This window comes from Taudactylus pleione, unplaced genomic scaffold, assembly GCF_031769625.1.
Source record: "Taudactylus pleione unplaced genomic scaffold, aTauple2 ptg000647l, whole genome shotgun sequence".
Lineage (NCBI taxonomy): Eukaryota > Metazoa > Chordata > Amphibia > Anura > Myobatrachidae > Taudactylus > Taudactylus pleione.
The window spans coordinates 4767761-4783729 of NW_028285049.1; the positions used below are offsets into that span (position 1 = coordinate 4767761).

The 15969-nt window shown below is 44.6% G+C and overlaps 1 protein-coding gene across 1 annotated transcript in view; it reads right to left on the bottom strand.

The window, feature by feature from the left end:
- OXCT1 (3-oxoacid CoA-transferase 1) overlaps positions 1-15969 on the bottom strand; it is a 145025-nt gene that overhangs the window by 23257 nt on the left and 105799 nt on the right. Inside the window, exon 14 of the mRNA XM_088455250.1 lies at positions 1907-1996. Within this exon, the coding sequence (XP_088311376.1) occupies positions 1907-1996 (90 nt within the window). The remainder of the gene's footprint in view (positions 1-1906; positions 1997-15969) is intronic.

Genomic DNA, 15969 nt, shown 5'->3' on the forward strand with positions numbered 1-15969 from the left:
GACAGTATGGACAGCACAGTAAGTGCATCAATTGAGTAGGACAATACAGTAAGTGCAGCAATTGAGTAGGACAGGATGGACAGCACAGTAAGTGCAGCAACTGAGTAGGACAGTATGGACAATACAGTAAGTGCAGAAATTGATAAGGACAGTATGGACAGTACAGTAAGTGCAGCAATTGAGTAGGACAGTACAGTAAGTGTAGAAATTGAGTAGGACACAGTATGGACAGTACAGTAAGTGCATCAATTGAGTAGGACAGGATGGACAGCACAGTAAGTGCAGCAATTGAGTTGGACAGTACAGTAAGTGCAGCAATTGAGTAGAACAGTAAGGACAGTACAGTAAGTGCAGCAATTGAGTAGGACAGTACAGTAAGTGCAGCAATTGAGTAGGACAGTACAGTAAGTGCAGCAATTGAGTAGGACAGTATGGACAGTACAGTGAGTGCACAAGTTGCTTCTTGCTCTCAGTAAAACACAACTAAAAATGAGGCCAGATTAAACAGTCTGCTTAAAGCTTATAGCTGAACCATGATACAAAAAAACCCAACTTGTCTTAATGGCTTGTCAAGCTCGCTAAAACGATAAATAAAAAACGTAAACATTTTACAGTAGTTTAATTAAGTGTCGCTGAGTTAAACTTTCAGCAGTGTTTAAACATCTCTCATATTAATATTTTAAGATAATCACCTGTACGGAATCGGTATGAAATACCGCTGGCTGCATGGCCGGCGGTTCGATTCCCGGCAGCGCCTGGCCGACAATAGCAGAGTTCCCGGCAGTGCTGGAAATCCCGATCATGGATAGGTAAGTACCAACTAACCTAACCCTCCTTAGGGGTGCCTAACCCTAACCTCCCCCCCAAGTGCCTAACCCTAATCCCCCCTCTAAGTCCCCTGGGGGTTGCCCAACCCTAAGTCCCCCCCGGGTGCCCTTAACCTAACCCTCCCCCCCCCCCCCCCGCGGCTGTGCGCTCGCGGCACCCCCTGCATCCCTTCGATCAGGATGATGGGCGCCGGGAAATGTCAAGCGTCTACATCTAGACGCCCGGCACCTGTACAGGTACATAAAGATCGCTAGGCATGTCCCATGGGCGTGGTCATGTTCCCTGTCCCTGGTCATACATCTGAAATGTTGGAGGCGTGTTCTGTATGTTGGTATGCTCCATTCTGTATGTAGGTATGCTCCATTCTGTATGTAGGTATGCTCCATTCTGTATGTAGGTATGCTCCATTGCTTAAACACAGTGGAAACAATATATATATATTTTTTTTTTCCACTGAACTAAATGTAAATGTAATACATCTTATCACTTTACAAGTACCAAGTGGAATCAGTAGAAAAAACACCACAAGGACACAAACATGCAATGCCATACTTTATCAGAGAGAGAGGGCACATAAATAATTGCTTAATAATAGTTTTTGTCTTTTTTTTTAATCCTCTCCTGAAGGGAATGAATATGACTTTAGGCAAAATATAAGCGGCGGGTTCGGCTGCGTTTTGAATCCGGATTGACAGCGAGTTGGTGGTCAAAACCACTGAATGTACTAAAGGTTATGTTAACCTTCTAAACTCAACCAGCCGTCGATGGCCTTGCCCTGATTCCACCGCAAACCTTACACAATACCGACGGAAAATTTAAAAATTTACTGTATATATATATAAATATATATATATATATATATATATATATATATCTATCAGGCTGATAGTGGGAAAATCGGGGAGGGTGGGAGAGACATCAGTGTGTGGGCTCCACTGATTTGCCAACTAGCCAGCACTAGGCTTTCCCAGCCAGGGCTGGTGGCACTATAAGCAGAGGTGACACACGGTGCAGGGTCCACAAAAAAACCTTAACTTCAACAACCATTTACAAAACATAAAATAACAAGGCCACTTACTTTGGCTGAGTGCTCCATAGTGACAACTACTTTCGTTCCTGAGCTAGAAACCAAATCCATGGCACCACCCATTCCTTTTACCATCTTACCCTGGAAAAAGAAAAGAACCTGTTTCAGCTCAGAACTGTATTTGCTTTATGTTGCATGTATATCATTTTAGGTTTACACTTTTGATCACACTTAAAGGACAGCAATGTAAAAAAGGGAGTATATATTTTTTGTTAATAAAGCATAAAATAACATATACAATGTAAGATATAGAAAATAAGTAAAGTACAAATGTTACCTGTATAAGGGTAAATAGTAGTTTTTTGTTTTACCAAGCCCCCCCTCTGTCTAATAATATCACTGCATGGACTTCTCTAGCCTAAGTGGTTAAGCCTCAGTCTTATATGGTAGCCAGGCGAGAGTTGCGGAAGGCTGGGCATGAAGGTGTACCAGCTAATGTCTGACTGATATGATAATAAGCAGCGTACAGGTTAAGCCTGTACAGTATTTACCCAACAGTTGAGGCACTGACTTCACACATCATGCATTAGCGAAGCTTTAGTGTACATTGGTTATGCTATTTACTAATTAAAATTATGCTATGTGTTGCTAGGGCCATAAATTGATTGAGCGGTGCTTTGAAAATTTACCGATTGGTTCATTTGAGGTGTGGGAAAAAGTTATGATGGTAGATTAGTTTTAGAAGACCACTAAGCACCAAACTGAATGTTTCAGATATGAATTATAAGGGCTCTTTTTTTCTAAGAGTGCGGTGTTCCCAGAATTCCCACCAACCAGCACTAGGCTTTAGCTGGTGGCACCAGAAGCAAATGGGACACACAGCAGGTTTCAGTGTTAGTCTGACATTTTGTCATATTTGCCTACTCTCCCAAAAGTTGGAAGAGTACTCCTACCTCCCGAGAAAGTGGGCAACCTTCCTGCATCCCGCCACTTCTCTGGCTAAGTGGGCAAGGGGCATGATGACACAGTTCATGAATTGCAATGAATCACAGTACTAGTTCGTAGAGGGGGGGGCTGTGATTGTGCCATTCATTGCGCCACGCCCCAGCCCTCCAACCTGGACCACCCTTGATCTCTTGGTGAGCAGATAGGAAAGTATGTATGTATGCATTTCAGACAGAAGAAACTCCTCCCATTTTTTTTAGCATACATCGCCAAATTTAAAAACTCGAGGCACGGCACATGGCTGCGATACTTTGGGGGTTGTGATAGTGTCATAGTGGGCAGGACCACATCCCAGGGGAGAGTGTGCTTAGAGCTTCTAAAGTGCTGAGCCGAACTCTCTTACTACAGAAACACCATTTTATTTCCGTACACAGTGTAGGCACAGTTTTCACTGTGTGCGGCTGGGGATTACCGACCGACCGACCGACCGACCTCCCACAAATGGTGACAAATGTACCAACTGTGGGATGGCAAGACAGTCCCCTCAAATCAGGACCACCCCAGTAAAATTGGAAACAGGAGGTATATATTTAGGATAGTATAAAATTGAAACGCTACGACTGCAGTCATGTGAGCTGCTGTGACATCACTGTCCCCGCCCTGTGTATGAAACTACCAATCCACATAGTGTATTTGTAGACAGCAAATCTGAAAAAGCAGTCAGTCACAGTTTAGTTACAGATGTACATTCCCCCCCCCCCCCCTCCAATAACATGGAAGACTGCTATTTGCAGAAGATTGGGGTAGAGCATGATGGACATATTTAATTATCCACTACTCAGCCCATCAATGCACAACCTTTGATACTGATTGATGTCAAACAGTGGCTTCATTGACTTTTACATTATATTTTCATATAGAACGTTTTGGCAAATACATGTATTACGGCTAAAGAAATATTGTTTATTACTTTAGTTGGTAAAAGGCAAAGGATTTTCAAACAGCGGATTAGGAGACATTTATGGGAGCCATTTATTGGGCTGTTACTCACAGATTAGTAACTCCCAATCTAACCAATTAAGGCTTCTAAATTTATAACTTCCCAACTGAAAATGAAAAGTTAACCTTCTCCAGTTTCCAGAGGGTTGTTTTATGTTTGCAGGAATGTTGTATAGCCAGCAAGAGGTAATCTAACATGATCTCGCTGATCACAAATCTCTGACAGGTCACCCATCGACATGTAACCTATGTGATGAAAGCCCTATTCCCAATGCAATCCCCTCCGTTAGCACAAGGCTAGAATGGCCGCGTTACCGCTGCAGGTCAATCAGTGAGAAATCATATAACAAGAAAAAGTACTTGCTGCTTACTCTGAAAAATATAATCTTGTAGCCATAAGAGGGTCAACATGAATGCAGCGCCTCTCATTACAGTGATAGCTGGCAGCGATCAGAGCTGAACATTCTATGGAGAGCTTCCAGGCTGAAAAGAGCTAATCAAAAATACTGCCTGAGACGGACAACAAATGGAGTCATGTATCTGCTGAGATAATGCACTTCAAGACCATTCCACAGGATCATTTCTATGACTGTAGGGCAATATATGCTCTATACTAAACGAAAAAAATGAAAAGCAGGAGGCGAGAATGGCCTACATTTATTCATGTTCTCTCTTTTCTAACAGGTCACTCCTTTAAGCTGTGGTTATTGTGCCAATATTGTGACTCCGGACCCTACTTATCGCTCTCCTTACTGTGTTATTCAGAGTCTGATACATCTGTTAATACTGAACTAGATCTGTGGGGTACATTAAATTGTTCTAACCCACCCTGTGTGAGTGCTTTGGGTTCTTTGCTGCACCTTATAATAATGGATAATACATAATTTAATGACGACTCGCATTCCAAAAGCTTGTAGAGGGCTTTCCTTTTGTGCATGTGTATAGGCAAAGGGGAAGGATATCTAATAAATGCATTCAAGCCACTGGCTACCAAAAGCGTCTGTTTGGTTCTAAGACGCTCTGTATAATGGCTTCCATTTTGCGTATTTGTGTTTTAGTACAGGAATTGGCGTGATATACCGGCGGTCAGAAGACCGACAGCGGCATCTCGATGGTGAGCATCCTGACAGGTGCCGGTAAGTAGCCTAACTCTCCCCCGGTGATGCCTAACCCAAACCTACCCCCAAGGGTGCCGAGGGGGGGGGGGGGCAGGTACTAATTAGCCGGGCCCGGTCTTGCTGGAGGGGCATGGCTCCGGCACCGCTCCTACATCACAGTAGCCCAGCACACGCTGATGTGTGCTGGGCTGCACTGGGAGACTGCTTGCGGCTGCTAAGAAGGAGCCACATCAGTCTCCTATGCCTGTGGGGGGAGTGATCAAGCTGATCGCGCCCCCCTCTAGTTAAGCGCCAGGCTGAGGGGGCTCACTGTGCCCCCTTACCAGTGCGCTGCGCAACTTTTTTTTTAACTTAAGGGGGCGTGGCCACGCCTCCTGCAATTAGGCCACGCCTCCTTTTTCCCGACGCAGCTCTTTGCGGGCCTGCATACCCCCAGTGGTACCTAACCTCCACCCGGTGGTGCATAAACCTAAGCCCCCCTTCCCGTATCCTAAACCTAACCCTCCCCGGGCAGTGCCTAACCCCAACCCCCCCTCCCCACAGCCTAACTAACCCTCCCTGGTTGGTGCCTAACCCACCCCGGCAGTCTCTAAATCAAACCCCCCCCATCCCCGGCCTAAAGCTGGCCACACATCTAAAGATTATCTGTCCAACCAGCCAACTAGTTGATTGGTTGGAATGAAAATCTGGTAAGGAATGAAACAAATGACAATCAGCAATTTGCTCCCAAACGCTGGAAAATGGACCAAAACTGTTGTTTGAACAAATAGTTTAGATCAAACATTTAACAAACTTGTCTGACCGACCATTTTCATCTGTTTTCTGGCATTTAGGAGCAAATTGCTGATCATCAGTTACTCCTATACGTTACCAGATTTTCATTCCAACCAATCAACAAGTTGGCTGGTTGGATGTAAGTTGGTCTAGTGTGTGGCCAGCTTAACTCTAACCCACATACGGATGTCGACATCGGTATCTTGATCCCTTCGGGATGCTGTCGTCGGCATTCCGGTGTCAGTATCCTGATGTCCGGCATCCCGTCTGCCGGCACCTTGACTGGATCTTTTAGTATATTATGGCATTTCAGGCTGTAGATAGTAACTAGGGTTTATGGTATTTATACCTCATCAATTTCCAGCAGTGTGTTCACAGAAAAGATAAAGTGGTTCAGCTGGCATGAATTCATCATGGTGTGTCCATGCCTCCCAATAAACACAAAATTATATTTCAAGGTTTATTACTTTGGTTTGTCTATTGCAGTTCTGAAGTGTCCTGTACTATCTGTGTATTTCATACACTGATTTTGATTGATTTTTTGGTTTAATGCAATGTTTTATTTTTCTTGAATGATATATGCCGGTTTTTTTTCTTCCCATTCCCCTTTTTTTCTGTACCCTTTCTTTATTTACAAAAAAGACAAAAATTATTGTTAAAAAAAAAAAAGCTAAGAAAATGCGTCTGCTTAAAGGACATAGGGGGTCGCTGTTGTCCTGTCTGCTCGCTAAACCATAAAGCAGGTTACATTGCAACAGATATTCTATGACTGATTACTAAATGCAAGTGTAAGTGAATAAATTCCCAAACCCAAAAGTTGACCCACCCTAGTAGTGTAATCAAATGAATAACAATTTTGTCACTCTGCAATACGTAGAGAGAACGGCACACTCAACTATATCGTAAAATAACTATTTTAATAACTATAGAGGTGGCTGTACACCAGTAGCAGAATTAAATTCTCCTTTACATGTAGATTTGCAGGTAAAATGTATGAAGCTCAGAATGCTGTTTGGTAATGTGATTCAACCAGATAGATAGCTGTAACACTGCAGCACAATCCAACACTCCTCTGAGTAAAGGGTCACAGGGAAAGCAGTATGGGGTACTGTGTTTTATGCAGCGATATATAGAGATTTGTAGTACACAGCCATAAAGATCCCTTTAGGTGGCGATAATTTGGGAACATATTTCACTGAACCTGAAGCTAAATTATATATGATATATGCCGATTTGAACAGATGCAAAATTTTTATATTACCTAACCTAATTCTCAACAATTGGTCGCACTAATTAACATTGGATGTTCCCATCAATGCATTATAGGGAACTTGAGAGTGAAGGAGGTTTTTGTATAGGTATTGTACTCCTGGTGTCTTTGATAAAGGTCCCTTTGAAGACAGAAACATCGGATAAACATTTGTTTACTCAATTTTTATCTGCAGTGAAGGGGATAAAGGCTCAGAATATTCAAAGTGAAAGTTAAAAACTAAACAAAGTAACCATGAGATGAATAACTCCTTCATTTATACACAAAAATCCCTGCAAATGTAGAGACATGTACTTCCCTGGGTGTTCTGAAAAAAATGGCTGCCTCCACTCTAAATTTATTGCAGAAGACCCCAGCCAGGAGAAATAATACCTTTATGTGTTTCTATCAATTATAAAGTGGATATAGGGCCTGATTCAGCAAGAACCGCAATTGCAAAGCTGCACGCAGTCTATAGATATGATGTATGCACGCAGGCTATAGATATGATGCATGCACGCAGGCTATAGATATATGATGTATGCAGGCAGGCAGCTTTGCATTGAGATCCTTGCAGATATGGTAATGCTGCAGTAGACATCACGCCTCCTGCTGCATTACGTATCTGAGCTACACTGTCCAACGCAGTATCGGATACTCTGCGGACCATCGGCTGGCTGCATAACCCATGGGGTCCTGCAGCCAGCCGCCGCAGATTACAGTAAGATGGCAGGAAGTCTCCGTCAGCCGACGGAGATCCTGGTCTCTTTCCTCCCCCCAACTGCGGCATCGCGCCTCAGTTTCAGGAAACGGAGGCCATCGCCGCCCACAAATGCCAGCAGACTGTCAATCACTGACAGTCTGCTGGCAGTCTCCGTGCGGCCTCGTAGACCCGTTCTGCACACGCGCAGAACGGGTCTGGCACCTGCACATCGGGAATCTGCGTTCAGCATGCTGAATTAGGCCCACAGTCATTTTGCACGAAACCACAAATCCACTTTACACCTTATGAACGTCACGGGTCCTAGCAGACTGATACACTGTGTTTATTATTACTATTAATATTGTCTCAGCTTACTGAATGGCTGCATTTATTGTGTATACATATCAAACACTCCTATTATACTCATGCCAAATACCTTAATTAGGCAATCCCATAGTCTTTCCATAGAGCTTTTCAACACATTTACTAAACAATAGGAGTGTAGAGGGTATATCTATATGTCCAAGATTGGTGGATTTAAACTCAAATGAACAAAGAAGACCAAACCAACACCACCACCACCACTATCCATTCTGTTGTTAGTTAAAGCAAGAGCTATAGCATATTGGGGGAGATGTATGAAGCCCAGAAGCGGTGCCCCTGTCATTTACTGCCCAGACCCCCGATCATACATCAAGGAGAAGCGGTATCAGCGCACATAAGGTAGACATAGCGCCCCTGTCATTATCAGCGCTGCTGTCTACAAGATAGCAGTGCCGATGTGCTGGGCCATGCATGAATGGTCAGATCGCCTGACCGTTCGGCCTGCTGTTGCTGTCGCTATCGGCAGCTACAGCCTGGCGCTGCCCTAGCTCCTCAGCAGGGACAGGCTGCCAGCTCCAGGCTGCACACGGGGATCTCGCGATACTTGCGAGAGCCCGCGCATGCTTAGTGGAGCCGGCCGGAACTGACACACAGTGCATCAGCACTAGGCTGATGCACTGTGGTCTCTAGCGGGGAGCGCCGGAGGGGGGAGTTAACGCTCCCCCTCTCTGGCCGATGAGCTGTTCTTACATCTCATCGGTAATGCTTCCTGCTTCGCCTCGGTAAAGAGGAGAAGCAGGAACCGTTATAGCGGCATGTTAAGTACCGCTATAATACATCTACCCCATGTTATGTTGTTTGAATCAATGGGGTAGATGTATTATAGCGGCACTTAATGTGCCGCTATAACGCTTCCTGCTTCGCCTCTTTACCGAGGCGAAGCAGGAAGCATTACCGATGAGATGTATAAACATCTCATCGGCCGGAGCGGGGGAGCAATAACTCCCCCCTCTGGCGTTACCCGCTAGAGACCGCAGCGCGTCAGCCTAGTGCTGATGCGCTCTGTCTCAGTCTAGGCCGGCTCCACTGAGCATGCGCGGGATCTCGCAAGTATCGCGAGATCCCCGTGTGCAGCCTGGTGCCGGCAGCCGCAGAGACATCGCTGTCCCTGCTGTGGGGGTTGGGTAGCGCCAGGCTGTAGCTGTCGATAGCGACTGCGGGCCAAACGGTCAGGCGATCTGACTGTTTATACATGGCCCAGGCTATCAGCGCTGCTATCTTGGGGAGAAGCAGTATCAGCGCACATAACGTGCGCTGATACCGCTTCAGGGCTTCTTACATCTCCCCCAATATAAGTACATTTTTTATGGCAAACATCTAATGGACACATTATAGAACACAGCGAAACAAACTAAATGTCATAACTTTATTTATAAAAAGAGTGCAAAATTTAAATCAAATATAATGACAATAAACACTGTATAAACTTTATTGTCACAACATGGGGCAGATTGGGGAGTGAGTCCTCTGTATACAGCAACAAGCTCTATTTACAAAGATTAATCTTTACATATCAAGGAAAAAGCATTGAGGCCAAGAGCTGCAAACCCCACAGCCATTGATGAAGCTGGGCATAATTAGATTAAAACATGCTGTAATTGCTTTTCAGATTTTATACTAATTAGGAGAAATGAAATAGAAAAATGCGCACGACAAATGGTTTACAGCATTCAGGTTTTTCTTTTCACTGAAAAAGCTGCTCGCACCTGGAGGCTTTCCATTATAGAACAGGTTTGCAGGGAGGAAAGCACTATTCTATCACAGGGCTTAGTGGTTGTTATGTTCTAAGGACGGCTGTACAGCTACAGAACAGAGCAAATTCAATGAGGAGATTCTGGGTCTCAGTCTATAATTTCAACTAAATAGCTTGGTGGCAAATGTAGATCTAGTCATTCTGCTAATGTAAAGCGTGCACAGGTTTGTGAATCATAGGTAAAAGAAAAATAAATGCTGCGGGCACAGTGGCTCGCTTCGCTCGCCACATGGATTTATTCCCCCTCCATGCCCACTTCGATGGTAGGGAATGACGTTTGACACAAGCTTATAAGCCAGTGTCCAACGTCATTCCCTACCATCCAAGTGGGCATGGAGTGGGAATAAATCCATGTGGCGAGCGAAGCAAGCCACCGTGCCCGCAACTGCCCGAATAGTATTTCCTGAAATTTATGCTACTTGCGTATCTTCACCGAATAGTAAAGATACGAAAGTAACGTAACCAGGGGCCGCAAAGATACGGAAGTACTATATATATATATATATATATATATATACATACATACACACACACAGACTTCAGGCTGTAATTGCCTGCAAAGGATTTGCAACAAAGTATTAAAAAGTGAAATTTAGATTTAGTGTTGTTTAGCTTGTCCCATTACTTTTGGCCCCTTAAAAAGTGGGAGGTACATATAGAAACCATTGTAATTCCTACACCGTTCACCTGATTTGGATGTAATTACCCTCAAATTAAATCTGGAAGCCTGCAGTTAAAGCACATCTTGTTTGTTTCATTTCAAAGCCATTGTGGTGGTGAATAGAGGCCAAAATATGAAAATTCTGTCAATGTCCCAATATTTATGCACCTGACTGTATAATATATTGATTATGTTACACACACACTTCAGTTGCCATTATGTTACTTCTGTAACCATTGGAGTGACACAGCCTGTCATTCAGTACAGTACCTACTGCCATATAACCCATGGGGTGACACCCAGTCTGTTCTACAGTGCTATACCCAACACCATCAATCAGCAGCACCATTGATGAAGCAGTGTGAGGAGTGTTTGCAAATATCACCTTAATGTCAGTGTCATTATTGCCTTCATTAAACAACCCTTCACTAAAACTACCCGATCTACAATTAAAGTGTGTCTGTGAAGCAGGATCACAAAGCTGTGTTCTTCGACATTCATCATTTTGATACTAATGAAATGTCCACATGGTGTGGCAGGTCCGGCGGCTCCAGCAATGTCTTTCAGGTGTGGTGGTCAGCTGATTAGGACTTCCATCGGCGCTTACAGCAAAGAGTATCGCTAACCCTAACCCTCCCCTTAAGTGTCTAACCATAACCTACCCTCCCGTAGCCTAACCCTCCTCCAAGTACCCAAACCTATTTGTCCCCTACCACAGCCTAACCCTAACCCTCTGCTGCTGGTCCGTCAGGAAAGTCGGCGTTTCACATGTCTACATTTTGCAGATGCCAACATGTTCAATGTCGATACCACCACACACAAAAATTAAGCTGAAATTCAACATTTTAAAAATATGACAATAATATATGGGGTAGGTAGTCAGAATTATTGCTTAGAAGCAAAAAAAAAAAAATTTACACTCTTAGTAGTTACATTTTATTGTTTATATGTGTGACTCATGTTACAACAGAATGGACATAGGACCTGTTGGGACTTACATATTTATTTAAACCTGCTCACCTAATTATTTTTACAATAAATTTGTTACACTAAACACTTATAAGACCCTAAACTTATGATTGACACAGAAACAAAAAATCTGAATGTTAACCAAACTATACTTAAAATCAATTTTGACATGTGACTCATGTTACATTTCTGTCCCCAGTCAAACAGCTCTGATACAAATGACTGAAACCTGTAGAATCAGTGTAGGCCTGTTTATCTTCCTGATTAACTGTGAAGATGTATAAAATATTTTATCCGGTGATGATGGCCATTTCCAGTTGCTGCCAGCTTGCTCCATTGTTCTCCCTAAGTATTCACCATCTCTCATGTCCTGGATCTCACCTGGGTAACGGTTTCCATCGTATTCAACACAGAACCGGCCACCAATGTTAACTACATCATCTGAAGTCACTGTGACAGTTACATTAATATACGATATTTTAGCAGCATAATTATACTAAAATGTGTGCGGTTGTGTCTTATATTTCATGGAACAACCGATAGATATATATATTTATGCTTTGTTTTTATGTCTACCTCTAAGCCGGCACTGCGTACATCTTGTCGCAAACAAACAATAAATAATAAAGGCTGCTCATATAAACAGCAAGAAAGGGCACATGAAAAGCAGATAGGTCTCAATGAGCTCTGGATTTTTCCCCTTTATATTCTGATACAGACAGTACACTCGCACACGTAAAATGTATATATTTAATTGAAGACTATATGAATTGAGACAGATGACTGACAGAGTAAGTCTTCCTAACCCTTGAGATCACCTTGGCCGTCTCTGTATTATTATTATAACAAACTCTTACAAACCCTCCCAAGTTTTACAGGGCAATAAATCTAATCTCTAAGCTCTGACAGTGTTGGACAGCTGCATAAATCCCCTCACAATGTTCACTTTATAATAATAACAACCTAAGCAGAGGATCACCTCCGAGAGCCTGGAACCATGGCGGTTTGTCAGGTATATGGTTGATCTTTATTATTGCTGATGTGTTAATGGTCAATTTGCCACTGGAAAAAAGTCGGATGTGATATTTATTGGAACTGGAAATAACACATGTTTAGATTTGTTTTAGGGACCGCTAGAAGGGGAGAAACAGGACTATATGAAAAGAAGCTTACCTACCCCCAAACACACAGACCCTTCTACTTAGTATTACTGGATTGGAGATACTAAATAACCACAATCCTGATGATGTATACCAGTGCTCGAAGTGGTAATTTAGAGGTGGGGGTATGGAGATCGATTCTTCCCCCCCCTATGGGCCCCTGCTTCCATATCACTCCATTGTACTTCTAACCCCCCCCCCACACACACACACACTTCTCCCTGCCTACTCCCCTCTCTCACACCCTGCCCTTACTGATTCCCTCTCTCTTTCACCCCCTACAATAGCTAGCCTGCATCTGTCTGCCCCTCTCTCTATTCCCTCTCTCACATCCTCCCCTCTCTCTAATTCCCTCTTACCTGCGCTGCTGGAGTGGAGCCACCGGGATCCTCGGGTCTTCCCTCCAGTTTATCTGGCTCCGCTGCGAGCCAATGAGAAGCTGCCATTTGGCAGCTTCTCATTGGCGCTGCTGCGAGCCAATGATTGGCTGGCGGCTGCGAGCCCTGTAATTGGCTGGTGGCCGCGAGTCCCGCGATTGGCTGGCGGCTGCGAGCCTCGTGATTGGCTGGCAGCCGCCCAGTACGTGGAGCTTACAGTGCAGTCGGGACCAGGTACTTTGTCCCGGCTACATGTCAGCGCCTCCACTGCCCCGATTGAGATGTGTCCCCTGCGGGACACATCTTAACACATTGCCGCCGCTGTTCCAACAGCGCTGGTGCATTCTTTTCTACATCTAAAACGAAGTGGGGCCGGGAAGTGGCGGTATGTCATACCGCCGTATACCGCCCCACTTCGACCACTGATGTATACTGTATATGAAGCATCTTTATTTTATAATCACTTTCTATGGCTGCTTTAATAGTAGTTATGAAGTACAGTAAGGACTGACCGCATCACAACAAATGCAGCAGCAGAAATATTCTTGATCATGTTGCTGAATTCAACAACCAGTATCAAGATTTTTGCTGCTTAGAGGACAAAGATTTGGGGCAGATGGTACTTTATCTCTCTCCAAGGTTTAGTACAACAATCAACTCCTAAATGTAATTTTTCAAACACTGGGGTCTATTCCTGTAAAACATGAAGTGGCTACTGAGAAATATCACTATATATTGCATGACATCGAAGCGATACGGTCCTCTGGTAAGCGGCACCTTGGCAATCCCAGAAAGCAGCGCAAGGACAGACGGGAGTCTGATAAGTCCTCTGCCCACTGCGCATGCGCCTGAGAGCAGCAGGTCACGTTAGACCAGCTGCAAAGGACGCTGGTCTAAAGGGGGCGGAGCAAGCGGCGTGTGACGGTCAGACTGAGCAGGGAAGTATTCAGCCTCCCTGCTATTTTCGTTTCGCAGTACAGTCTACGCCATCCTGAGGTGGCGAATCACTCTCCCCATACTACTGTCACGGAGCGGGGGCGCCGCTACAGAAGTCATCAACTTCTCCATGGTAACCCCCTGCCTGAATAAAAAGAAGCAGTGAACAGCCCTATTTTCAGTTAAACAGGGGACAGTGGCGTCCTCACCTTTAGTTGCACACGGTGCGGGTGTACAAGCATGAGCGTGGCGCAGCCACACGCGCCGGGGAAAGGGGGCAGGGCCTCGGGACAAGTGGGCATGGCCTCGCATGTGGGGGTGGGGCCACGCACCCGAACCCCGGTTTTAGTGTCTCCCGGGGGGTCCAGGAGGTGCGGGCTGCCCCTGGGGACCAGTGTGTTTGTAGTGCTGGCTCCCTCAGTGTGACAGGAGCAGAGTTCTGCACGTAATTCTACAGTGCAGCACCCGGCTCCTGTCACCAGAGGGGGAGTCTGCACTTTGGTGTCACCCCTCGGCGGGTGACACCCGGGTGCGGCCCGCACCCCCTTGTGTTGCCACTGACAGAGGATGTAGTAAATTTTCCTCCGATCGGGATCCTGACTCACGGCCAGAACACCGGCACCTGAATCCCGACATCAGTGGAGATGCCGATGCCGGAATTCTGACAGCCGGCATCCCGATTGTATGACTAGTGGGCCGGGTTAGCTGTTAGCCGGGGGAAGGGGGGGGGGGGGGGGGGAGTTAGGTATAGGTACCATGGGGGGATAGGGTTAGGCTGCGGTAGTGGGATGGTTAGGGTTAGGCACCACCGGGGGGGTGAGGCACTAAGGGGGAGGGTTAGGTTTAGGCACTAACCATGAGGGTTAGGACGCAGGAAGGGAGGGTTAGAAGGTGAGGGGGGAGGGTTGGGATACTTATGTAGCCCCTGTCGGGATTCTGAGCATCAGGATGCTGCTGTCGGTCTTTTGACAGTCAGTATCCCGACTGCCGGTCTCACATACCCAACCCATTAAACAGGGCTTTTCACTACTTCATGAATAGAACCCACAGCCTGTAAACTGACAGTTAAGAGCTGATTGGTTGGTACATCACCTCTCTCCAAGGCTTAGTGCATCTCCCCCAGTGCCGCTTTTTCACGTCTGTGTACTGTATTCTTTTTCTTCCCAGTTCCATTGAAAGCCTTGTTATGATAAACTGTATTCATTCATACTCTCCCCCCATCTGACTTTCTATTTACCAGCAGTGTACGGATGCACAGCCAGCCAAGGGGGCACTAGTGTATTTTTTCCCAGCAAGCTCTTTCAAGGATCCAACCTCTAATTCTTTATTGTGAAATACGGCTATCTTATACAGGTTGAGTCTCCCATATCCAAAATGCTTGGGACCAGGGGTATTTTAGATATCGGAATATTCCGTATTTTGGAATAATTGCATACCATATTGAAATGTCTTAGGAATAGGGCCCAAATCTAAACACAGAAAGCATTTATGTGTTATATACACCTTATACACACAGCCTGCAAGTAGCTTTATACAGTATTTTCAATAATTTTGTGGATCAAACAAAGTTTGTGTACATACATGAAATTCATTTATGTTTCATATACACCTTATATACACAGCTTACAGGTAATTTTATACTTTATTTTTAATAATTTTGTGCCTTAAAAACAAAGTTTGTGTACATTGAACCATCAAAAAGCGAAGGTCTCATTATCTCAGTCATGCTAAAAATATTCCGTATTTTGGAATATTTGCATATGGGAGACTCAACCTGTATTACTGTGGGGTCACCTCATGTATAAAACAAAAAAAATTTTTGGAGACAAAAGAAGTCACAATTTATTAAGACTAAAAAGACTACATTTTTTGTTCTATTTTTCAGCAAAGTACTAAATTGAAGGAACTGGTTTTCATAAGAGTGGGGACTGAAAATATCTGCCAGGGAGACTAAAAGCAATGACGGCACCTCGACAATAGCATTTGTTCGTCAATCACAGCATCTGACGATGCTCTGCAAGAGACTGGAGCTGTGGGAACAATTGAATCACTCTCTCTACACTAGATACTAGATTCTGCTTATTAT